The sequence below is a fragment of the Apus apus genome, chromosome 3 (genome assembly GCF_020740795.1).
Source record: "Apus apus isolate bApuApu2 chromosome 3, bApuApu2.pri.cur, whole genome shotgun sequence".
NCBI classification, from domain to species: Eukaryota; Metazoa; Chordata; class Aves; order Apodiformes; family Apodidae; genus Apus; species Apus apus.
Genome location: NC_067284.1, coordinates 65,350,436 through 65,377,053, shown reverse-complemented (window position 1 = coordinate 65,377,053; position 26,618 = coordinate 65,350,436). Strand labels below are relative to the sequence as shown.

General features: G+C 37.0%; 2 protein-coding genes across 3 annotated transcripts in view; one reads left to right on the top strand and one right to left on the bottom strand.

Annotated features, from left to right (window-relative positions):
• GPATCH2 (G-patch domain containing 2) overlaps positions 1 to 594 on the bottom strand; it is a 120,170-nt gene extending 119,576 nt beyond the window's left edge. The window contains exon 1 of one of the 2 annotated variants that reach the window (XM_051615293.1): positions 367 to 594. In XM_051615293.1, coding sequence (XP_051471253.1) covers positions 367 to 422 — 56 coding nt within the window. In that variant the 5' untranslated portion in view covers positions 423 to 594. The remainder of the gene's footprint in view (positions 1 to 366) is intronic. The other variant, XM_051615294.1, reaches the window with a different exon arrangement.
• A 273-nt stretch (positions 595 to 867) lies between these two features.
• Positions 868 to 26,618, top strand: part of SPATA17 (spermatogenesis associated 17) — a 95,978-nt gene continuing 70,227 nt past the window's right edge. The window contains exons 1-5 of the mRNA XM_051614911.1: positions 868 to 941; positions 5,627 to 5,716; positions 6,440 to 6,521; positions 14,727 to 14,777; positions 19,825 to 19,928. Coding sequence (XP_051470871.1) covers positions 874 to 941; positions 5,627 to 5,716; positions 6,440 to 6,521; positions 14,727 to 14,777; positions 19,825 to 19,928 — 395 coding nt within the window. The 5' untranslated portion in view covers positions 868 to 873. The remainder of the gene's footprint in view (positions 942 to 5,626; positions 5,717 to 6,439; positions 6,522 to 14,726; positions 14,778 to 19,824; positions 19,929 to 26,618) is intronic.

Below are 26,618 nucleotides of genomic sequence, written 5' to 3'. Positions count from 1 at the left end.
TCTCTCTCCAGCCCACTGCCCACTTACAAACGCGGCGACCCTGAGACGTGCCGGTGACACCCACCAGACCTCCAACCCTTCCTCCCCCGGGGGCCCTGGGCGGAAGGGAAAGCACCGACATCCCTCCCCCAGGTGAACGGCAGCAGCGGGGGAACGCGGGCCGGGAGAGGCCCGGCAGCCCCCCGGGCAGTGGGGAGGGCCGGCCGGGGCGGGGGCAGCACTCGCCCCCAAGCTTTCAAGCCCCACACGATGGCTCCGATGGCCTTTCCCAGTTCCTGGCACCACCCCCGCGGCCCCGCGGAGGAGCAGGGAGCGGCGGAGACGGAAGCCCCGGTCCCACTCCGCGCCCTGCGGCCCTGGGCTTACCAGCTCTTCCTCGCCGCCTGAGCTCGGGTCGGAGTGGGCTCAGCGACCCGGAACATGAACCCGGCGCCTCCCCCGGCCGCTCCCCGGGGAGGCTGGCGCCACTTCGCAGAGACTGAGCCGAGGGGAGACGGGACGGGGGCGGCGGCAGCGCCGGGGACCGGCGGGTGAGGAGGCGGAGGGGAGGACGCGGGCGGCCAGCTCGGCTCCTCAGTCCCCCATGATGAGAGCCCGGAAGCAGATGCGGCACCGGCAGGAAGGCGGGCGCGACCATCTCTCCTCTTCCCCTCCTCCTCCTCCTCCTCAGCACCCTTACCCAGGGGCGTCGCGTTCCCTCCAGCGCTCCCGCCTGGGCTCCGCTTCAGCCCCGACCCAGCTGCGCGGGGCTCCCGCCGCCGCCGGCACCGCGCCGGGCAGGGCAGCGCCGGGCAGCGCCGCCCCCGCGCCTGCGCGCAGTGGTACGGCCCCGTTGCCATGGTGGCGGCGTCGGGAGGGCGGGAGGGAGCGAGCATGGCTTCTCTGGACCGGCTCCAGGCGAGGCTGTCGGACGTGTGGAAGGAGTATTACCGGAGGAAAAGGTAACCTGGTCGTGTCTGCGGTGGGGCGGGACGGAACTTCTCATGTAGGGCCGGGGCTGGCGAGGCGGGCAGGCTCCGGTCTCCTCGGACAACGAGATAGCGTCACTACCCCTGGAAGCGGTTTAGCTGTAAAACCCCTCCCGAGAGCACCCATCCCCACACTCTTCCCCCAAAATCTTGCCAGAGTTATCTGAGGAAACCTGCTGGCAGCAGCACAGCTTCCTCACAGGGTCCATTTATGCACCGAAAATAGTTAGTCTCCTGCTTTTCCCCTGCTGCCTGCTAATTTTGAGGGGAAAGGAGCCTCTGACAGCTCCCGGGTGCCGCTGAGCGCCGCGAACTCAGCCCTCTCCCGCCTCGGGAGCCGGCCCGGGCGGGCTGGTGTGGGTTCTCCACGCAGTTTAAAACTGAGCTTCGTCTCTAAATTAGATTCTGAAGCTTGAGTTTCTAGTACGGGCGAGACGTTCTGCCTTTTTTCCACCAAGTTAAGGAGAGCTTTAGTCTACTCTGGATCCCAGATGTCCCATGTAGACAGTGGCGGGCTGATCAATCCCATCACTTGTTACCCTTCGCTTGGCCAAGTGGGATGGTTTGTGCTGCCGAGTTTTGACTGATAAGATAGTGGTGGCCAACTTTTACCAGATGTTTTAAGACCTATTTTAATATTGCATAGATTTGTCTTATAAAACCTTTTATTCAACTGTATTGTTGCTGCCGCTGTACGTGTAATGCTAATACTCAAACAAACAAACAAAAAAGATCTGAAACGTATTTAGTGTGGTTGTAGGCTTTTTTTATTCTACACTAATTAATGAATAATTTGTTTTAAAATTCAACCACAACATCATCAGCATGAATAACAAAGCTCCCAGACATCAGTAACAGTTCAAGTCCCACCTGCATATAAAGTGTTGTGTTTTCCTTTTCTTTCCCTGAACTTTGGCTCATGGTCTCGTGGCTGTACACACAGCAGTTCACTAAATGAGCATCAATTACAGGAGACTGTGCTTGTATTTCACATATTTCAGGTTACAAAGAACAATCTGAGCCAGACATGGAAACCTATTGGAGGGCAGCATGCCTGATGTCTGGGGATTTGTTTTTTGGCAGAGCTTTCAAAAAATAAATTGTTTCCCTTTTAAGAATAGGCTATAATCCATCAGCTTCTTGAAATTCACATTTTCAACTGTGGATTTAAAATAAGAGGCCTCAAACAGCCCAGCTCAGCAACTGCAGGGCTGATCAGTAATTCAGTTTTTGTTCTTTATGGTGCAAATCTTTGACTACTTGACACAGCTGGCATCTGAATCCTAAAATCCTGAAACAAATAATAATATCTTATTTACAGATTTTGGTAGCTCCTTCTTTGAGTTTTAAACCTTGTGTGTCAAATTTGCAGTGGTCTACAAAGTATTTTGAAGCATTTGTATTTTGAAGTGAGGTAACAGCTTCCATTTCCCTTTCAGAACAGTCTACATCATGTGATAGCTCTGTTAAAATTGCCAAATTTGTGATCCTGTCAGCACGAGTCAGTGTAATCTGGGCAGTCATTCATCATTCACAAATAGTTGAGAATGAATACAACTCTATGAAGTCAGTAATCTGCAGTGAACTACCAAATTCCCCAAAAGATCTGAGTTGATCTGAAGCATCTGAAGGTGCAGAAGAGTATAGATTACCAAGTGTTATCTTTTTTTGGTATGTGTTACCCTGCTTGCAAATATCTCTAAGGGTAAGACCTGGAGGATTCAGCTCCATGTGTGTCAAACACATTTTAAGACGAAAGAAAAATATTTCTTTCTTCGCCTATCTATTAAGATCTACATGCAGAATTCCGCAGAAGATCTAGAGCACACAGACCCTCCGGAGAAGCTTGACTTAAAGCAACCCTGAAAAAACTAAGTACTCTTGTAAGCAATTACTGCTCTGGAGGAACATACTAATTGAAGCCTCTTAAAGTAAATTTCCAAACTAGAAAACTTTGTTTTTCAAAATGTGTTTTCTATTTTAGAACTCTACACCTGTTCCATTAAAAATTAGGCCAGGTTAATGACTGTAATGTCTTGCCTGTTGGTTGTGGTTAGACTGGTTTACCTGATCTTAATCATGTTGTTTTATCTTAATAATGTTCCTGTTATGCTTTGTGCAGAACTCTGTTTGTGTCAGAGGTATGAGGTCTCCTAAACTGACTGTTTAGGGACAGCAGCTTTCTAGAGATGGACTTGCCCACTGATGGCACAGTGCAAAAATACCATATGCCTGCACCTTGAGAAATACCCTGTCAGCATAAGCAGTAGAGTACACAGGATTTGTTAGTGCATTCTTTTAAGTGTTAAACTATTTTATTACTTACTCATCCAAGAACCTACGTTTCTGTATTGTGACATCTGTATGTCAGATGCTGACCTTGAGTCTGCCTTTGTAATATTCCTTAAAGTCTTTGAGAAGTATCTGTCCCTCTAAAAGCTTAATTCAAACAGTATGACAACTGTGCAATCCTGTCAGAAGGATGTTTACCAGAGTGAGCAACTGATACCTCAAACAGCTTCTTCGGCTGGCAAGGCCGGTTGAAAGTTTTTGTGGAGCTATACTGTAAGAAAAGCAAGACTTTTGTTGGTCTTCTACTATAAACTTTACAAGGACTGACTTGGCCAGGCAAGACAGAATGCCAACTGGAAAATCTAACAGGGAGTAACAGAGGAGATGGCTTCTGCACTTCCAGAAGCAGACTGTTGCCATTGCCAAGTGAGTAGGACTGGTTTTGGAGCTGTCACCTTTGACACGGCCAGTCCCACATCCCCTTCATTTCCAGACTGTAATTGTGGCTGCCTGTTCAGGGCCAAATTGTTCATACCCCTTTAAGCAAAATAATTTACCTCTAGGTAGAAGTATTTTGGAGGTGTCTGCTTCTCATGAAGTCTAGGAAGCTGCTCAGGAAAGGAAAAAGGAAGCACTCTGGCATAAATGACAGCTTTGATATTGACTTATTTTACAGTCTTAGGTAAAAAACATCTCTTTTCCACAGTTGCCAGGTACTGCACAGGTCTGATGCATATCAGATGCAGATGAAAATTTCTGCACACTTAATGTGATTTGAGAGCACATGCTGCACCAAATGATATAAGATGAATGGAGCAAATACTTTTTGATTTCTAGTAATAAATCTGTGTTTCATTTTTCAATAAATATAAAGAGGGTAATCCTAATTTATCAGATAAAAATTAATCTTGGTAGTGTTTACCAAGGCAATTAATGTTGACACAATTTGTTATGAGAGCTAACTATTTGAGAAAACTAATAGTAACCTAATTGTTCTAATTGTACATTGTAGGTGTAACAAATTAGACTATTTGGTAAATATTTTCTTAAGAAAAATGGGATAATAAAAAATCCAATAAAATTAAAATATAAATACAAGTTGAAATACTCCACAGTTATTGATATTTTGAAATGAACAAAGGAGTAAATAAAAGCTAGAGATGATCTCATAGCTGAGTTCTAGCCCTCAGCATTGAAACTTATCAGAGTAATGATTTCTTCCTGAACTCTCTAAAGACTTTGTTCCAGATTAATATATTTCTTAAATTATATATTACATATATTTCTTTAGTCTGTTTTAGGTTCATGCTTTTCCTTACGTGACTTTTAGCTTTGTCACAAACACTATTCTCCTAATAGACAGAGTAACAGGAAGAAGGCAAGCAAGGACTATCTCTTGGAATTATTTTCTGATTTTCTGATTAAGTCCTTCTACTTCTTTCCCACTTGTGTTTTCCTTGTACTATGTCATTTGGCACAAAGCTTTGACAGCTAATAGTTCTTAAAATCTTGTTGAAGTCATCAATTCTCCACCTATATGTCTTGCATCTTCAGCTGCCTCTTTCTAGATAACCTTTCTTCTCATGTAACTTAAAAACAAAGTCTACACCTTCCTCTGTGTCCTTCCTTTTTTGTTCCTCTAGCATCTATATTGATCAATGCTGCAACTCTAGCATATTTCCTGGTTCTTTTGTTTCCTTTTGTTCCCTCCTTGCCTGTCTGCAGCACATGCCAATATGCTTCCAGTTTCATTTCTACATTATCTCTAAAATTCATGTATTTGAATTCCCATTGTGAAAAGTCCTGTCATGACTCAATAAGCTGTTTCCTTGACTATGGTAATTCCATGTAAAAGATTCCCATGGTCATCCCTTTGGAATCTATCAAAATCATTAATACCATTTATTTCCAATTCACTACTTAAATTTAAGCCACACTAAGATTTGATATCCTGACATTCCAGGCCTTCTGAAGATTGGAAATTTCCACATCTAGTTTCTTTGTTATGCTTTCATTATTCTAAGTCATCATTGTTTTAATTTATGTTTGTATCTCATTTTCCTTTAGTTGGCTCTTTTTCTCTTTCATATTTCTGCTTTTTAAACTCCTGCCTAAAATATTTTTTATCGGTCATAAAACAATATATTTGAGCTGCAGTTGCAATACTGTTTATGTTTATTATCTTCATAATATGCAGCAATGTAGATTATATTATTTTACATTATTATTTAACTAGGTAGAATTAAAAAGTGAAAGCCCCGTAAAGAAGATCACAAACTGCAAGAGTAAGATGTATTTAGGATATTTTTTTGGCTTTGGTACTAAATTACCATGCTGACAGATGTTAGTACTTTTTCTGTTTTCAGGTACATAGATGAGGAGAGAACAATTGAGTACAAAGCTGCTGTCAAAATCCAGAGCTGTTATCGAGGATACAGAGTCCGAGTTTATCTAAGGTAGTATATAAAGCCTATTTAAGCTGTATTTCAGTCTTGATTTTTCCCAAAAATTTCTAATGGTATTACTTCATTTTAATAAAGTGGGAGCATTTGGAAAAAAATAACACAAAACAACACAACAATTGTTATTCTGCTTTTAGTCTGCTTTTAAATAGAATTAAATATATGCTTTTCCACTGTAAGAATATTTTTTAATTTCAGAACTGTATACAATTAAAATGGCATGATGCTAGTAAGTAGCACGGAATAATCCATCTTCATAAGAGAAATACAGTATTGTGGGTTTTGGGAGCTATTAAAAACTTGTAAGCTGTGAAAATGTTGCCTGTGACTGAAAAAATTCTGAACTGGTTGGATACACTGGTTAAAACCATTCATGAAAATACAATCATCTATCACGCAAATTATGTTAATAAAGATATTTCATTAAAATTTTTTAATAACAGAAATAGTATATAAGTGAGTCTGGAGTAACTATTTTTTTCCAAAAGCAAAATATGTGTGTATGTATAAATATATGTATATATTGGTTTCTAAACGTCTATGTGTGTGCATATGTATGTGTACATGCATGTATATGTATTAAGTATGTTTGCAGTTGTCATCTGTTTGGGATAAGTATGGATATAATACATTAAACTATTACTTTTAAGATTAGGAAAAATGTTATATTTCAAAGTCTCAAAATAATAATTATTTTGTTAATATATTTCATTTTAGATATCTGAATGAAATGGCAATTCATATACAGAAGTGGTGGAGAGGTTATCAGAGCAGAAGATACTTCAGAAAAATGGTGGAGGTAGAAAACTAGTTTTAAAAAATTTGTTTGGTTATTTATAGAATACATTGTGAAGTAATTAATTCACTTGTACTGAAATAAAAAAGTTAAAACTTGATCCTTTGTACACACAGACACATGCTTAACTTTACTATCATGAAAAGCACCATTAATTTCAGTAAGCTTACTCATAACAGTCAAGTCAGTGTTAAAAATTTTGCAGCTCTGTAATGTTAGTCCTAAAACCATCCGTGAGATCTGCTCATGCAGAAGCCTGCCCTCATGATACTAATTGCAGGATTGGAGCTTTTCAAGATGCTTTTTTTCCTAGCAGAACTTTTAATTCTGAAAATTAAATAAGCTGATGTGTCTACATATTGCTGTTCTTTAGTGGTTTAAATTTCTTGCTTCATGAACCTTGAAGTATTTCAGGCTTTGCCTTAATGTACACAGCAGATCACAGGTTAATCTAATCCCCTTGATTAACTTGAAGGTAGCAAAAGTGTATGATAGTACACAAGCTAAAACCTGTTAACAAGTTTAGGACATTAAGAAAAAAGTAATTTGTCTTTAACATGAAACAATTAAGTTTTTAATATGTAGTTTACTACACTAATTTACCAATTTATGCTAAAATTTTGCAATAATTTAAAATGTGTTATTAATTTAGTCTTGATTAATTTTATTAAAGTTAATTGTTATGTTTCAGTCAAAATAAGCAAGTAAAGAAAAAGAAAAAATAATTGAACCATAATTACAGGCTGAAGTCCATCCCTCCTATTAAACTATGTTTTCAAGTGGCAGGACTTGTGTGCCTGTAAGCTTGTCTATTTTCCCCAAAATCTATCCGTAAGCTAATTAAAGGTTTTTAACTCTTCCAATCTCAGGCTATGGTTTTCAGTCTGTCTTCCAACACACTCTAATTTTTGAAGACAGGGTAGATAGATAGCTGCATGGTTGGATTGGGTTCTGCTTTCACAGAAGTGGAACTTCAGAGGAATACTGTTCCTGAGCTTAAGGAAGGTCTGTTCAATCTAGAAAAGCTCTGCAAAAGAAGAGAGACGTGGTGATATTACTTTATGTAAATCTTGTTGATGAAAAGAAAGGATCCATGGAACCACTGAGAAAAGGGAAGGAAGAAATCAACTTCATGTGAAACATTGACACATAGTGCCAAAAGATGTTGTGAAACTCCCTCTACTGCAGTTTTATAAGAGGAGTTTAGACAAATGCTTGTCATGGATAGCTTAGGTATGCTTCAGACAATGTTTTATGTGAAGTCATCTCATGACTTCCCCTTAAGTTCTACATTTTTTTAGAGTTAAAACATTGTCGACTGGTGAATTTCACTTCAGGAACAAGGCAGTTTGTGTGTTTATGTGTTTTTCAAGACAAGAATAAGAACCATGTCAGTTACTTTTTAAGATGCAGTCTTTAAAATTCGCACAGATTTCCTGTAAAAACCTAGCTGAGATAAATAGCACCATATAAAACCCTAATAATAATATATATATATAAAAACTTTAACCAGTAAAGCCTTTTCATATATTGTTCTTCAAATAGACATAACTGACAAGCCCTTGCCAAGTCTGAAGGCTGTAGGAGAAAAAACTGCAGAAGCCCACATTTAATACACACATTCTAAATCAGATAATTAATTGATCTGGTTTCTGGATACTAGTACTTATCCAATACTAGTCAGAGCTCTAGAGAAACAGAATCTCATCAGCAAGCTTACAAATTGTACAGCAATCAGCATAGAAAACCATCTTTTTCCCTCAAATGCTTTATTTTGTGCTTGCCATCTCTTTGATTGGAAAGGACTAAATAGGACAGCTTGATTGGAAGCCAACCTGAAAGCGATGCAAGTAGCAGTAGCAGATAGAAAGGCACATTTTTCTCCTTTCAGACTGCTATATTCAGTATTGAATGTTTTTAAGTGGACTTAAATACAGAGTTCAAGTTAATTCCCTGTCTTCACTGTTATACTCTCTTTACTCGATCAATGGCTGAATTTGGAATATTTTAAAAAGAAACAAAAATCTTCTCTGCAGTCTTACTTTTAAATTAAAGGACCAGTTAGTGTTTGCTTTTAGCTCTTGCTATATAATTGTTGGAACGACTCCTGATTATGAAAATAAATTATACTTTTAGCATGACAATTCCTTAAATACTAAAAAAATTGGTCTCTTTAAAATTTGTCCGCTGATAATGATTGGATTGGTATCTACTGCCAGCAGACAAGGCAAAGCATATGCACAAAATAGCCATGATTACTTGATAATAAATCATTTTAATTATTATATTCAAAATAGTGAAATGTGAGTGGTACTGATGCGGAAAATAACAAAGGCTGAGTCTTGTCAGATTGGTTGTCCATATGCGCATCACTACTAGTATTTAATTTGTTACTCTTTTAGTGCCTCTTCCTTTGACTGTTAAAATACATTAAGTTAAAAAAAACAAATAGCTATGAATGGTGTTTATATGACTAAAGTTATGTACCTTTCTGTATTCTAAATATAGGTGATTATGTATAAAGCTTTTTTTCCTAATATTAATCTCAAACTAAATGAAGAATTGCACTCCTATCATTTCCTTAATATTTTAGTTACATTGGTGGACTGGATTCTGAAAGTCTTGTGTGACCTGCAGGAAAGGATGAATTTTAAAACCAAGAAAACTCCAGAACATGAGTCAAATGGAACATCAGTTTCTTTTAACAGTATTTCTCAAAGTCAATAAATCACTTGTTAAAGCAACAGGAATTGTAACCTTTCGTTGTTATATGAAATAAGCACACATGATGGCCATCTTCTTTGCAAGGAGATGCAGTTAAAAAAAAAATGAGTATTTTATGTGATGTACTTTGACACCACACTAAATTGTTTAGCTGCAACTCGGTAACCAATTTTAAGTAGTCCCAGTCCAGCAGGAATTAGGCAAATACCTATTTGCTAAAAAAAAAAAAAAAAAAGAAAAAGAAAAAAGAAGTACCTCTTCCCAACTTGAACCATGTTTTGATTCCTTCTCTCAACCTACTCTCAGTCAAATTTCTGGTTCTCTGGTTGCCACTGTTTAAAGACAAAGAAAACGACAATCAGGATCCGATCACATATGTAGGTGATCCCCAACCGTGTTTTTAAACAGAAACGCAGAAAGTAATACAGCAGTTTATGCACAAAAGGCTTCAAATACATTTTTGAATAATTGACTTTAAGTAAACTAACAGGGAGACCTGTGTATTAACATCAGATAATCAGAGACAGATGGTTCTTGGACTTCATTGTACAGAAAGTGGAGGTGGTTCACGTGAGTGAGATAGCAAGATAATTCTTCACAGAGGATTAGCCTTGTAAGTGCTCCTTGGATTTGACACCCAGTGAAAGAATGAGAGGCAATTCAATAGGCACAAGCTGAAATGCAGGATATTTCCCTTAAGCATAAGAAGGGAGTCTTCTGGACAAGAAGGCCCCAGTTCAGGAGATAACCTTTGTTTACTAGCAAAGTACACCAATACAGACTTGGGTTGAAGTAGTGAATTATAGCTATGCTTTTGTGAATAGGGATGAACATATCACTGTAATAGTAGAACTTGTACATTTTTTATAAGCAGGATTAGAAAACAGAGGGCAAATCCATTTGCAGAGGAACCTAGATGGTTACACAGGCTTTGGCTTCTGGTGCAAGGATAAGGTTGTAAGACAATTATATGAACATTCTGCATGTGACTGACCTAGATTTAGAGAAACATTGAGTAAAGGCAGGAATGCATAATTTCATAGAATCATAGAACATGCTGAGTTGGAAGAGACCCATCAGGATTATTGAGTTCAACTCCCGTCCCTGTGTAGGGTACCCCAAGAATCACACCATGTGCCTGAGAGCATCATCCAAATGCTTCTTGAACTCAGGCAGGCTTGATGCTGCGAACACTTCCCTGAGGAGCTTGTTCCAGAGCTCAGCCACCCTCTGGGTGAAAAACCTTTTCCTGATATCCTACCTAAGCCTCCCCTGATTCAGCTTCCTGCCATTTCCGCAAGTCCTGTCATTGGTCACAGGACTGAAGAGATCAGGACCTGCCCCATCTCCTCCCCTCATGAGGAAGCCATAGACTGCAGTGAAGTCACCCCTCAGCCTCCTCTTCTCCAAGCTGAATAATCCAAGTGACTTTAGCCATTTCTCATAAGACATCCCATCCAGACCCTTCACCATCTTCATGGCTCTCCTTTGGACATTCTCCAATATCTTGATGTCCTTTTTTATATTGTGGTGCCCAAAACTGCACACAGTGCTCAAGGTGAGGCCGCACCACTGCAGAGTTGAGCAGGACAATGACCTCCCTTGACCAGCTAGCAATGCTCTGCTTGATGCACCGCAGGACACATTTGGCCCTCCTGGCTGCCAGGGCACACTGCTGGCTCTTCTTCAGTTTGCCATCAACCAGGACCCTCAGGTCCCTCTCTGCTGTGCTGCTTTCTAGCCACACATTTCCTAGTCTGTATTGCTACCAGAGTGGCCCAATCCCAGGTGTAGAATCCAGTACTTACCATCATTAAACTTCATGTGGTTGGTGACTGCCCACTTCTCTAACTTGTTGAGGTCTCTCTGCAAGGCCTGCCTGCCCTCAAGGGGGGTTACAGCTTCTCCCAGCTTTGCATCATGAGCAAACTTAGAATTCCTTTGAGTCCTGCATCCAAGTCATTGATCTCGCACAAGTTAAGGGTCGGCTAAAGGTTGATCCTTGTTGGAGTCATGATCCTTGAGTTCTGTGCATTGAGGCCCCCGTGGTCCATCAGCAGTGTTGAAGACAGAGGCAAAAAATTCATTAAATACCTCTGCTTTGTCTATATCTCTGTTGGTGAGGTGACAATCCTTAGCCTGTGAAGGACCCGTGTTGTTTCTGCACTGCCTTTTACCGTTAATATATCTAAAAAACCTCTTTTTATTGTCCCCCACATTTCTGGCCAGTTTCAGCTCCAGCTGGGCTTTGGCCTATTGAATTTTCTCCCTACAGGGGTTAGCAGCATCTCTGTATTCTTCCCATGTGACCTGACCTATCTTCTACTGGGCGTGCACCTTCCTTTTTTGCCTAATGTGCAAGAGAAGATCCCTGTTGAGCCAAGCTGGTCTTCTGCCTTGTCTGCTTGACTTTGACATTTTGGGATTGCCTGCTCCTCTGCCCTTAGGAAGTGATGTTTAAAGAGTAACCAGCACTCATGAACCCCAGCAACTGCAAAAATATATTCCCAGGATACTTGACTCAGAAGCTTCCTGAGCAACCCAAAATCTCTTCTCACATCCAGTGTTGGAAGTTTTGCTGGCAGTTTTCCTCTTGTCAACAGAGGTTTTAAACTCAATCGCCTTGTGGTCACTGTGGCTGAGATGACTTCCAATCAACAGAGGTTTTGTCAACAGAGGTTTTAAACTCAATTGCCTTGTGGTCACCGTGGCCGAGATGACTTCCAATCTGCACTTCACTTATGAGATCCTCTCTGTTGACAAGGAGCAGATCAAAAAGGGCATTCTTCTGAGTTGGCTCCTTTATAACCTGTTCCATAAAACTGTCATCCAGGTGTCTTAGAAATCTGGCCCGAGTTGTGCTAGCTGTATGTTGCTCCCAGTTGATTTCTGGCAAGTTGAAGTTCCCCATAAGGACAAGGGTGGTTGACTTGGAAGCATCCCTTAGTTCCTCAAAGAATAGTTCATCTGTATATTCATCCTGGCCAGGATGTCTATAGTGTATTCCCACAATGACATCCACATTATTTATTTGTCCCTTGATTCTCACCTAAAGACTCTCAATGACGCCATTACCAACTGTAAGCTCATACACTCTAGCCCTTCCATTACATACAAAGCCACCCCCCGTATTTTTTGTCCTGCTGTCTCTCCTGTACCCATCCAACCGGGCGCTCCAATCACAGGACTCATCCCACCAGGTTTCACTTATGCCAGTAATGTCAAATCTCTGGGAGTGGGCCAAGACTTCAAGCTTATCTTGTTTATTCCTCATGCTGCCCGCACTAGTGTAGAAGCATTTCAGGTGTAGTACATTGTGTCCAACACCTGGCAAAGCAGAATGAGGGAACTTATTAGTGCTTGTTTCCTCAAGTTTTGCCACACCATCCCATTGCTCACCATTGGCAACCCTGCTTTTGTCCCCAATTTTCTTTTTATTTAAGCATTTTAAAATTAAAAATTGAAAAAAATATTTTACAATTTCCTTTTTATTGTGAATGACCTTATTAAGTAATGGTAGGGTAAGGCCTGGATTTTTCACACCAAAGTGAGGTATGCAAGTTAGGACTCTAGCTGCCATTGACCATCTCTGTAAACAGTAGACAGAGACACAATTGCAGAGCTCTTCAATACTTTGCCAAGCTCAGAAGGAAAGTTGTCCCACTGTCTTTCAGTATTGCGGATGTAAAGAGCATAATGATGTTAGGTCTCTAATTTAGGTTCTTCATTGAAATGGGATGGATTCAGATCTAAGTGATCACAGCCTTCAAATATGAGAAGAATACACAAAAAAGGTGTGAGATTGTTTAGTTTAATCATTAATGGACATAAATCTGTTGATAATTTTTAAACTTAAGAAGTTAAATTAAACATTTACTTTATTTTGTGATGTGGCAACTCTTACATTCCCTTCCAAAGAAAGAAAAGGTGAGCTGGAAAGCAAAACTGTATAAATTTAATCCAACTGTTTAGGAGTATACTTAGACCTGGAAACTATTATTCCACTATTAGCTATCTACAGTTGATATCATTCAGAAAACATTTCTGCAGACAAAAGGGGAGATAGAGTCCACTATTTATTCCAATTCAGACCTTTGGGGTAGAGATTCCCTCGTTTATATACACACACACTTTTGTGTGTACATACATATGTAAGTAAAACTTTTTTTAAATTTAGCAGTCTTGCATTCTTCTTCATGTAAGAAATATCTTTTCTACTGTTTCCATTATTAGCAGATTGGTAAGATATTAAAGTGAGTATTTAAAATGCACCTTAATTAAACTGCAGGAATTATGCCTTGCTTAATGTAATGAAGAAAGAGAATTTAAAATGAAGTAGCATCATTGTGTTCATTTGTAAATAACATATTGCAGCCAACTGTTTCTTAATTGCCCAGACTGTTGATAAATAATCCAGTCCTGCTGCTCTCCACAGACAATTTGCTTTGGATCAGACTAGGCAATTCAAATAACACTAATTACAGTGAAACCCTTTTATAGTGAATTCCTGTTTGCCATGGGGGAGAAAATCACTATATCAGGGGAAAGCACTTTTGCCTTTGATTTGTGTCTAAAACATGAGAAACACATAAAAGCTGCATGTTGTGCTAAATAAAGAACATACTCTTGCATTCAAAGTACTTATATTTTACTTTTTATGATACAATTGTGAATTATGTTCATTTTGCATTTGTAATTAGAGGGCGGAACAGATGTGAAAGCTTAGTTTAAAGTGATGTATCCATTAAAATAACCTATGCTGCCAAGTGATTGCTTAGTATAATAGGGGATTCGTTCACTATGAGGGGAATTCTACTTTATTGGAAGGAAACCAGGACTTCAGGAAATGTTTTCTATATCAGGGGATTCACTATAACATGGTATCATTGTATTTATGATTTTATGATGTTAAAATGAATATTAAATGAAACAAAATTCCCAAGGATTACTTGAGAGGCAGCTAAGTACATAACATTTAGTACAGATGGTTGGAAGGCACAATTTTGCTCCATCACTGCATCCGTATCCTTGAACGATTTCGACTGAAGACAGCATTTCTTTGAATTTTTCATTAAACCAGACGTCTTGAAATATGAATTCCTTTTATGTTTCTGTGAGTTTTGGCTAAAAGAGCCCCAGTGAATAAATCATACAATACTACGTGTCACCAGCACTTGTGAATATTTCTGCTTTGTTATTCTACTCTCAGTAGAGCACCATTGATTATCAAACTCAGCGGAGAGCATTTTATGATCATATATCTCCATTAGCTCCTAGTTTGACTACCATAGATTTTTCTGGTTAAGCCTGCATTATGTATTAGGAAGCCTATCTCTTCAATACTAAGTTTGATTTTATTCTCTCTAAGCCTAGAACTCTTATTATGTATTATGTATAAAGATTCTTATCTTTTATATGTAAAAATAGGAGCACTGTCTTTGTGTAACTGAAATATATGCCATCTTTTTTTTCCTTGATTCGCAGAGAGCATATTCTATTATGAAGATGAATTTCTACAATGAAATGGCTGTCAGGGTAAATATTTCTTCACTTGTTAAACAAATGAAAAGTCAATTGTGCTCCGAATTTGCTTTTAATAAAATGAGCAAACCTGAATAATATACACTTGATTGATATGCTGATGGCAACGGCAGGAAATAGTACATAGTTAAAAATTAAAGTTACACTGAGTAGTCTGGGTTGTATTTGAAAACTGTAGCTGAATTTAAGGGATCTGCATGTATCTTGCCCCATTTAAATGTTCATTGTACCTTACCATATACAATACTGATAAAAAGTCCAGACATTTTATCTGCGAGTATTCTTACAAATGTAAACATATATTTACAGTTCTGACAAACTATAGGGCTTTTATGTTCATTGATGTGGCTGTGCTTTTTCTTTTGTTAGTACATGACATTTGGAGTATTGAATCTCCAAATACTTAGAAAGCACAGAACTACTTAATTGCCTAAACATAGAGGTGGAACTGCAGCAATCTCATTGATGATACTGTGAGTGAATTTTGCTAGGTGAATAAGAGCAGAAACAGTCCTTGAACTGTAATAAATATACTGCAAATCAAGCTTGTTATGGGGAAAATTGCAAAATATATTTAACTAGAAATTAGATTTTTTTTTCCTGAACTTCAGAACTGCACTTAGACAAATACCTAAAACAAACACAGGAAGGATATGTGGTAAGTCTTGGGATGAAATATTTTCATCTCACTTAATTATTTTATTTTGTGGAATAAATGTGCTTTACTTCAGAGGTCTATACTTTTTTTAGGCAAGGCATCTTACCTTTTGAATTCTACCACTTGGAGGAATGTGGTGGGGATGGAGAGTAAACTGTATACCTATGCAGCAGAAATCAGTGAGAAAACACAAGATGCAAGCCAGCTCTTAAAATTTGGCTGTGTACTTTTAGAAGGCATCTGAAGACCAAATTTCAGAGTTAATTATGTATTCTAGTCAAATAGAGTTTTCCATTTGGTCTTTCATTTTTAAAAGAAATTGAATATGTTCCCATTCATTTGTAATGGAAATATAATGTTGAATCATTAGGTTATATAAATCTTCCAAGTAGCAGTTTTTCAGTCATGTCCTTTCTTTAAATGGAAATTTAAATCAGTAGAAAACAATAGAAGAGATCTTTATTTAGTTGCAAATGTTAGAATCAGGTTCTCCTTTGCCTAAATCTAGTGCAGACATATCTGCAGAGCAAATTTTAAATGCTGCTGTTCTGAAACACGGAATGTTTTGTGGTTTTTTTGTTGTCATGTGTTTTTTTGAGAACTAACTGAGGTCCAGGACAATAGAGAATATAGCCTGTTTATTTTCTGCACAGAAGATATGTGGTCAGACTTTAGGTTTCCTAAGCCTACAGTGTCTCTTATTTGCACATTGTGAGCTTGATTAATCATTAATATACTTCTTTTAGAGTTCTGAAAATGTAACTGTACGTATTGTTCTATTTAACCACTTAGTTTTGCCTCACAGTGTTATTAAAATATTTATTTCTGTTTATAGTTGCTGATTAGCAAGGCGCTTTTGATTTTGGCAATTGAAGTATTGCTCATGTGTGTGTACACATGCTCATAGTTTTGAAGTCAGCCTACATCTGTGTCTCCCTGGATTGCATTCAGTTATAACCAGAACTATCAGTTTCACCTTTTTAAAATAAATCAGATAACTTGTTTAAATCAATTTAGGTTTTGAGTACGAGGTCAAAATATGATTCTCTCACTTAAAAGCTTTAAGGTTGCTATAAATTTTCAGCAATGAAAGTAGTCCTATGGAAAAAAATATATTTCCATGAGCAGATGGCTTTTGATATATCAAGGTTTTGCCATTTGTTTTAGTGCTTAAAATAAACATTATTTATAAGACCACTTACATTTTGATGTTACTTAATGAGGAATATGCATCATTGATTTGACTAGCTTAAGAGGTCATTTAGAACTTGCCCGTTAACAAGCTGTAATCTGCTGAGCACACAATGACTTTGTTTAAAATTATCTGTTCGGTGCTGATCAATGACAATAATTGTTTTGTACCAATCACTGTTGAAACTTGCTAATTACTTTGAAGGGCATGCACACTTGTCTCTTTAATTTCAAGAATTTTTTAAACATTCACCTTGAAATATAGTCATAACACGTTATACTTCCTTATAAAAGCAACATCATCAGAATCTTTGTGTCGCATGTTCTTTTCCAAACTTTGGTTTTGTGAGCTCTGACATACAGAAACATAGTATGAAGTAATTTGAGACATAATGTAGTTTTTCTTACTTATGTTTCGTTTGGTTGAAATCAGTGAGGTCATTCTGAATAGAAAGTGCTGTAAATAAAGGTAGGATGCGGCATTTAATTGATACACTGAGCCCATTGGAGATAATTATAGCTTTATACAATTTTAGTCTTTTGTCTTTCAGTTTGAGTTTTGATCCTTTAACCCATAAATATCCAGTTCTGCATTTATAACTGTGAAGTGAAGTATGTCAGAAAGAGTTTCAAAGGGACCATAATCCTGCATTAATGAGCACACAGCTATATGGCAGCCAAGTTGCTCTTGTTGAGAAATTTTGAAGCCAAACAGAAAAACAAAGCTGAGATCCTTATTCACATGCAAAGGATTTTGCTTAATCCCAGATCTCTGAAGGCATACTCATTCTTTGCTCTTTCTCTATCCCTTTTTAACCCAATAAGCTGTGTATGAGAAAGTGGAGTTGCAAAGAGAATGAAATTTACCATCACCTAGCACAAAGAAGCATGTGTAGTGCTTAACCTTTTTTGTGCTTTTTTGTTCACAAAACTATTATTTATTCTTATTGTATCAATATTTGAAACTCCAAATCCTTTTTATTTAAAAACAAACACATCTTTAAAAATTATTTTTCAGCCTTATTTGAAAAGAGAGGAAAGTACATGGTGAAACACAAAGGGGAAATAGAGAGTGTACTAACACAAAAAGTTAATATCCTTGTATTCTTAATAGCTTTAGTGCATCATTTTCTTGGTGACACATCACTTAAAAGACTTGCTGAAAGCTTTCCTGTGATACTTATTATTGTGTAAAATCTCACATAAAGAGATAATCAGAACTGTACCACAAGGTGCCATCAGTTGACACTGGATGCTAGTTCCTACTTTAAGGTATAGTGTTTTGGCTTTTGTGATTGCAAAATGATACCATAGACAAAAGTATTAAAATATGCAACCCTGCTTTATTTAGTCTGCTTATAGAAGGCTCCAATGTGTTACTATTTTCAGCTCAGGAAATGGCAGGAGATGGAAAAAATGCAGTGCAAAGGTTGATTAATAGTGGAGGCAATGAGCAGCTTTTTTTCCCTTGCCATCTTGCTGAATCAAACAAAAAACCCATTATCTTTTTTTTTTTTTTTTTTTTTTTTTTTTACATGGTTCTTTGGAATGAGAGATAGGGTAGGAAAATAACAAACAAACAATAAAAACACATGGATTGCACTCCTCTTACAAAGTCATACTTTGGTTCTGGAAAGAGAAGTGTTGGTGTAAAGAAAAAAAAAACCCCAAACAGTACCTGTAGAGACACTGAAGAGTTTTAAGTTCTTGAACTAGTAACCAGAGGCCCACAGGAAAAGGAGGGCTCTTGGCAAATTACACCATTCTTCTCTTCAGTGCTTTTGGTGAAAGCGAGTATCTTCTCACCTGGGAATTACTTCTGGATACTAAGACCTCAATATTCTTGCTACTGTAATGTAGATTTTGCCTCTCAGCTGTTGTGTCTCTTAAGATTTCAAAGATGTAAAGGTCAAAGTGATTGAAGCTGGAGAAGGACTGAAGGCAATACAGACTAGAAGCTAGAAACTGGGAGATTACATTAGAAATATATTGAGAAAAAAAGGAGAGAAAGTGCAAGGAATAAAGTAAAGAATATTTTGCAGGACAATAAATAAGTTTAAGGATGGAAGAATGTAAAAAAAGAGGAACTACCCACTGAGAACAGAGGAAAAGATCATTAGTCTATTTTTCAGATGTATATTTTTCAGATATACCTTTCCTATGGGAAAGAACATGAGGATTAAGAGCAAATCTCAGCATGACTGATAAAGAGCAAATTACATCTTCCACCTGTATATGTCATGGCATAGGGATAAATATGGCAAACCAAATTACAGTACTGATAACATTTTACCTAATTAATACTTACTTTCCCTTCTCACTAAACAGATAACCAGTAAACCTGTAATAATTTCAGAAACATAATTATTGGAATTTTTAAGTATCAGAGAAAGTTTAAGATGTTTTTGATGAAATAAATTCTCAAGAAAAGTCAAGATAGACTGTCTTTTTTTCTCTTTTTTTTTTCTCTTTTTTTGTTTTTTTAACTGATGCTTTTTAAAATGCACCAATATACTAATCCTTTCTTGACGATGCTGCCTAATTTCTATTCTTAATACAACTTTAGAACTAGCTACAGTTAAAGAGGTTTTCTTTTTCAGTTTAAGCTTTACCTGTCATGCAGGAGGAGTAGTATTTTGTGAGATTATAATTAATGTGCCACAAATAGACATGCATCATCGTACATTGGAGATGAAAGAACTGCAATTTGTACATTATGTTTCCAGAAAGCCTGATTCATTGAGTTACTGGGAAAGCTTCTATTGAGTTTAGATTCTATCCAGAGCACAATGGCGAGAGTGTATCAGAACATACTGGTGAGGTGACTCAGTAGGGAGTGCATGTTGTACCTGAGAACTGACACCATTTCTGTTGTCTGTTTTTTACCATTCTTACATAGAGCAATACCACTGGCAGTAGCAGACACTTCTTTTCATTTCATTCACCCCAATACAAATGGTGGTCTAAAACTTGATTTTATTTTTTTAATGTTGGCATTTTATAGTAAATCTGTATCACCATTTATCTACGGTATGTTAGAACATACCCTAATTTCCTTCATTGAAAGGTATCGGTGCTTCTACTTGATATCACTTTTAAGGAAACCATAATATTTGGGAAATACAGCAGATACTTGATATCCATACAAACTTTTCATTTGAAATATAATAAACAAATATTTATTTATTCTAGATTCAGAAAAGGTGGCGAGGCTATTTTGTTCGGAAATACATCCATAATTATTATGCACTTAAGAGCTATGTGGAAGCCATTTCTGAGAATAACGAGCTTGTCAGGTAAATATAAAACTCCGTGTGGTAAAGCATTAATGTCCTCTTCTTTTATTTGTAAAATTTTTATGGCACTAATTAAACTATTTCTTTGAGTGTAGGATCCTCTCCATTATCAAATATCCACCTACCTATCTGTCATCATCTTTATCCTATGCCTGTGCATGCCATAGAATAGAAAGTGCCACATTCTATTCTCATTTGCACTGTGATGAATTTGTAATAATTTATTTGAATGAATTAAACATACTCTGGGTTTATACCGATTTAATAAAACCAAATTTGGCTCTTCACCTATGCTCAGAACACATAAATTATTATGCCCTAAATATGGTTTGTTGTGTTTTGTTTTTTTTTCACAACATACACAAGCTAAAATTTTCCTTTTCATAATTTGTTTTGAAAATTAGTTATTGATAATGCATAGAATTACAGATTTTGGGATCTACATTATGCGCATGAGCCATACCATGAATATTATTTGTGAAAGATACTGGTGTGAACATGGGGAAGAGCACTGCTTTCATAGTTACAGGAGATTCACTTGTTAGACTTCTGGCTAGAACCGTTCCTACTCTATCTCTCCTTTCTATCCCTTGTCTTGCCCTTTACTTAAGTTGAAAGCTTTCTAAAATTGAGGCAGTTCTTTCACTCTAGCACATTTGATGTCCTGATCCATGACTTTTTCCTCAGATAGCAGTGAAAAAAATAGACAAAACACTGGATGATCATGATCATTACTTTTTCATTGTAAGTGAAAGGGTGTTAAACAAAATCCACTCAGTTTTTGATGTTTTGAAAGCCTGAGATAAAGCTTTGCTTTCTGAAGTGTAGAAATATAAGGGAGTCTAGTGAAAAAATACTTTGGGAAGTCTTATGTAGATCACATGGCAAAGACAATTTAGCCAGGAAACTGTTACAGAAAACAGCATGTGCAAGTTTTATATGAAGAAAAGAATTGTCAAACTTTAAAATATTTTTGCACAATTATAGCTGATGCTACATCCTCTTTCTCATAGCATTGTAACTTATGCATTACACTGTTACATATAATGAAGCATACTGATAACTGCGTACCTCTAATTTCTCATTAATTTAAATGTATTCAATGTAGAAGGTTAGATCATAAATCAGCAAAACCAGACTTAAAATGTCTGTAATCTTTTCAACTGTAACTTCTTGTTCTGAAATCCTTGAAATATGTTCTCTTCTTGAAAATGTAGAATCTGAGGAAGATAAGACCAAATCTTGGAAAGTAAATAAAGCCATAACTTTTCTTGTCTAAAGTGTGTCTAACTGCATAAACTGCAGAGACACAACTTCCTTCTCTGTTCATAATAGTTCTATCACTCCTATTTATTCCCTTCCTAAACCTGGAGCAAGGCTTTTAACATGTCAGTTAGACTGACCTTTGTTGTGTGTGAACAAAACAAGATGGCAAGTGGTATTCCTGCTGTACTCAACACAGACTGATGGGAGCTTTGTATTTCATTTCCCTGCATCCACAGTAGACCTCTGCTGGGTACATCTGACTTGGCAGGACTACAAAAATATTTGTCTTGCAGTACTTTGACATGTTCATCAAAGTCCCTAGTATTTGTTTCAGGTCATTCAAAACCCAAACCACTATGCATTGTTATGATATAATAGATATATTAATCAAGAAATACTTTTGTTATGTTTTTCTTTAAGAAAGTGATCAGTATGACTTCAGGTACGTTGAAATCTGTCAGAGTTGATATGTGTAAGCTTTTACCAGGCAGCTGATATCACAGAATTTCTTAGGTTGGAAAAGACCTTTAAGATTATCAGGTCCAACCATTAACCCATTCTACCAAGCTCAGCACGAAGCCGTATCCCCAAGCATCACATCTAGACGACTTTTAAACACATCCAGGGATGGTGACTCAACCACCTCCCTAGGCAGCATGTTCCAATGTCTGACAAACTTTGCAGTGAAAAAGTTCTTCCTAATGTGTAGTCTAAACCTCCCCTGACACAGCTTGAGGCCATTCTGTCTTCTTGAGTTGACAGAAATATAAATATATGTATTTCACATAAACAAATCCATCTTTCAGATTAAAATTAAGGTTAAAAATGATTTTTTGAGTGAATTTGGTCAAATGGATCATATTGTTTCAGTTTTAAAAATGCATAATTTCTCAAAGGGCAATCAAGAATCACTGCAGTAAACTCTTTACTGGGGTACATTTGAAAACTAATATGTTTATTATCTTCAACATTCTTCTTATGAAATCTAACAGATGTTTTAGTGAAGATCAGATGTAGGCCCTCAGCCAAACAGATTTTTCCTGTCATTGGGCTGAGTTGCTGCCAACTGCTTTGGCCTCAGTGTGGACCACTGTATTTCTTAGGAGGAATACTGAAAAAGGTGGAGGACAGATCCTCTGCATATGTTAATTTACCATCTCATCATATGCGGAAGAGTAGAACCTCATTTTTCATAAACATTTTTGTGTATATAAAATTATTGCAATTGTTCATTGTGAAGAAAAACACCAGAAAGTGTCTGAAATTGAAGGAGTGCATTTTTTAAATCACTGGGTTTTATTCCAGCATTACAGAATCAGCATTATGGAAAGCTACATGTTGGCAGAGAGAGCCACCAATATACTTGTGCACTCAGATTAAACTTGCTTTGAGTGCTTCACATCTCTAGAAAACCACAAGACAACACAATACACAAAGTAATGTCCTTTTTTTTCTTATTTATAAGTGTTATAGCTGTAATAATCAGAATATATACATTAGTACAGTGTCAGTGCCAGAAAAGAACCAAGTTTCTTCACAAATAGTAACAGAATCACAGTAAAACAGAGTGATTTTAAGAAGTCCAGAGTGGCAATAACTCTCTACCTCCCACCCCCCGAAAAACCCCCCAAACCAAACCAACAACAAAATACACACTATAAATTTATTATTTCAAAAGATTGTTTAAATTGTATTCTTTCCAGAATTATGAAGTAAGTCTAAACTGAACTGCAGTATATGGTTCTCAGTCTTCCAGGATAATGCAGGCAGATTTTTTATTTGTCAACCACCCTGAAATCACATTGCAAGTCCTTCTGAGATGCATTTTTACTTCTTGGTTCCCAGAACCAGGGTTGTGCTTAATTTTCTTCTCTTTCACTTACTTGTTTCTGAAAGAAACTGCAGAGAAAGTTGCCATGAAACTTTGGACAGTCTGTTAGTTTCTTATGCGAGTATCTTTTGAAAGAGTTATTGAATAATGTTTGTTTCCTTCTCTCTCCTTCTTCACCCTCTTTTTTGTAAAATGCAAGATCCTTCCATCACTAAAGGGTTTTCTCAACCAGTAGCCACATTCAGCTTCAATACAAGCCATTCTTATTTAATAGCTGCCCTCATTTAGTAGCCAGACCTATTTGTCTTTACTGTGAAAACCCCAAGAGAAAGTAAACTTAATAGAAGCTGCCCCAGTTTAAAGCCATAGAGGGAGGTAATTAAGTTTAACAGAAATTGATTTAACAGAAATTGACATAAAATATAATTAAATAATAATAGTCATGTTATGTGTGAGTTTGCTTTCACTTAACAGCCTGCTTATCCTAACTTAAGGCACTGTTTTTGTATGAACTGAAGATAGCTGTCAGCTCCCAGACTAGCTGAAGATTGGGTGGGTTTTCTTCCAGCACACCATTACTTCCGACTGCTGTAGAATGAATACGTGTGATGGCTGCAGGTGTCCATAGTAAAGTCCCCAGCAGTTAAGTTAAGAAGTGATTCAAAGAACCCCTTGACAGGTGGCAAAAGAATTGTTGAACCCTGATCTCTGTCCACATAAGGAAATACTCAGGTTTTTCATGACATTTGTATAGTTTAGCTTCAGTGTAATGGTGAAATGGGTTAATTAGTCCTGAATTCTGTTTTTCCTGTAAGATTTGGGAAGTTCTAAAACAACCAAGTAGGAAACATTCTTAAATATTTATTATACAAAATTTTGCTATTTAGATTTTAATAAGAAGTCTTGATCTAGAACAATCTCTTTTTAAGTAAATACCAACACATCCTGTATTCTGAGTATGGATTAGTTGGGTAGTTGTATATATAAATGCATACATTAAAATGAATACTATTGCTTCTCAGTTAAGTTAGTGTATTTCATTTTAAGGGAAAATACTGTGGTTTGAAGCATTCTTAAAGCTGGATTTAGCATCCCTAAGAGCTGACAAAATGGTTACTAGGGGAAATATGCCAAAAACAATTAGCATAGGCTATCACTCTATATAATGCATTAGAATTTTGTTTTATATGAAACAGGTTCCAATCCATGATAAGCAAATGGGCATCACATAAATTAGCATTCTCATGCCATTATATCAGAAGAATTTATGGATTATGTCAGTTGCCCAACTGTGTGATTGACTCGCAGTTCTTAGACTAAGGTGATCTACACACTGGCCTTTAAACTACAGTAAAGGAACTTTGCTGTATGTCAGGTGTGCAACTAAAGATAAGGTTTTGGGATATAGTCCTCCATTTACTTATGAATGGCACCATTTAAATTTTTCCTTAAGCACAGTACACAGTAAGATAGCAGTATCAGAAAACTATCAAAACAGTGGTGAACTACTGGTATTTGGGTTCTTGTGTAATCAGGGCAGATAGTTCAGCTTTCTTGGCTATTGAATAAACACCAACTTAAAGGCAGCAAACTAAGATCAGAATTTAGCAGACATCGAAGTGTATGTAAACACCGTTATGATTCTAAAGTGTGAATTTCACAGACTTAGAAGATTGACACCAAATTCTCCTTTCCATTATAATTTGCTTTAGTATTGAAAAAGCCTTGAGAGTGGCCCTGAAGATTGTGACTTTCATCCAAGTTTGATTAGCTGTTCTATCAGTGGATTTAGTATCACAGTAATCATGAAAGCTTTTTGGTCTTCAAGAATTCTTACGTAAATAGATAAAGCAAAGCCATAAAAATAACTTTCTTGGCAATATGTCTATTCACAAATCCTTCATGCTGTCTGTTTTTTTATAATCTAACAAACAATGAAATACAATACTGTTAGATGTTGCTGATTATCTAATCCAATGTTTAGCTTTTCTGCAAATATGCCTGAGCATGTAGTACTGAAAAAAAAGTGTGTGTCTAGCTTATTCTTGATTGCTAGAGTATTACTGAGGTCTATTTACTTTTAACATGACAAGCACTTTTCTTCCTAAAACTTTTGAGGTATTGCTTTTTACATGCAGTGGGCTTGAAATAAATCATCTGTTGTCACAATGAGAACTTGCTCAGCGTCCATGTGTCTGTTCCTTTCTGATACAGGTAAGTCCAGGTGCTGGCTATTTTCGCTAGTGTAAAAGTTTTTTGAAGAATGTATATATTGTCTTATAATTCAATTAAAATGTTCCTCCTCATTGACTGCAGAAGCAATTGATTCTGTGGTCTATTTTCAATTAGTGCCAAAGCCTTTTAGAGAGCTCCTTAGAATTCTTGCAACAGTAAAAACCTCATTTTTGTAATGTTGTCTTTCACTTGATGTTTAATTAACTATTTTATCTTCAACACATCTTCTTTTGCTTGCCTTCAAAGCTATCTAGAGGAAACACATTATGCTGTTTAACTTACCTGTAATTAGGATTTCCTGAATGTAAACTTATCCTGTTGGCTTTCTTTGAGAGCCTTAGAACAGAGAAAAGTGCCAAATCTACTTTCTTTTATTTAAATATTCATTTTGTATGGTAGAGCACATAATTAGGGACATCTATGCATTTTCCAGAGGATTTTAGGTATAACTACTAGATCTTGTAGGAAACTTAAAACTAATCCACTGAGAATCCTGAAGTACTTCCATAGCTACAAATCTGAGGTTGTTAGGATGAGTATGATATATAAAAAAAAAGTTATTTGCTTCTTCTCTGTAATTTGACCTACTTTCCATTGAAAAATACTAAGATACTCCTATTAACTTAAGCGGGAATTAGACCAGAGAAAAGCTTTAAAGTAATATGTTTTAAAGAGCCTCACATCTGTTCAGTATTTTGTGACAGTTGTTCTTTCTTAAACTTGTTGTCCACAAATCCAGCTTTCTTCAAAGATTCTGAACATAATAAACGTATTTGACAAGTCAGTCCATTTTTAGGTCTTCTCTTTGCCTACCTTTATGCTTACTAATGCAGTTTCTTTTACATATATCATTTTACAGCATATTTCTTATATAACTATGGGCTTTTAATACATTTTGCAAAACAAGACATTTTAGGTGGACTTCTTGTCTTTCTATTTTGATCATTAAATTGAAATTAACTGGTTAAAGCTATAGAGCAGAAAATACCCTGTTTTAATAGGAAAGCACTTTCTGAATGCAGTATGGTTAAAGTAGGAACCATGATGATTACTCAGTAAGCTGAATTTCCAATGCACACACTCCTTTGTTGCCTTATTCTATTCCTGTCTCTTGAGCAAGTGGTGAAGGCACTCTTTTCATGTTTTTAGCTGTTTTTAAGTACTGTGTAATACAGATCAAGTTTTTCCAAGGAACATGAACAACATATGTAACATAGCATTAGGTTGTAGTCTTTAAAAATACCAAGGCTATCTTTTATCTTATATTTTTGTACAGCACTAAGCACAGCATTAGGGGTAATGTATTAAAAATTAAGCTTTATTTCACTTGAAGAAATTTGAAATGTTTTAATCTGAGT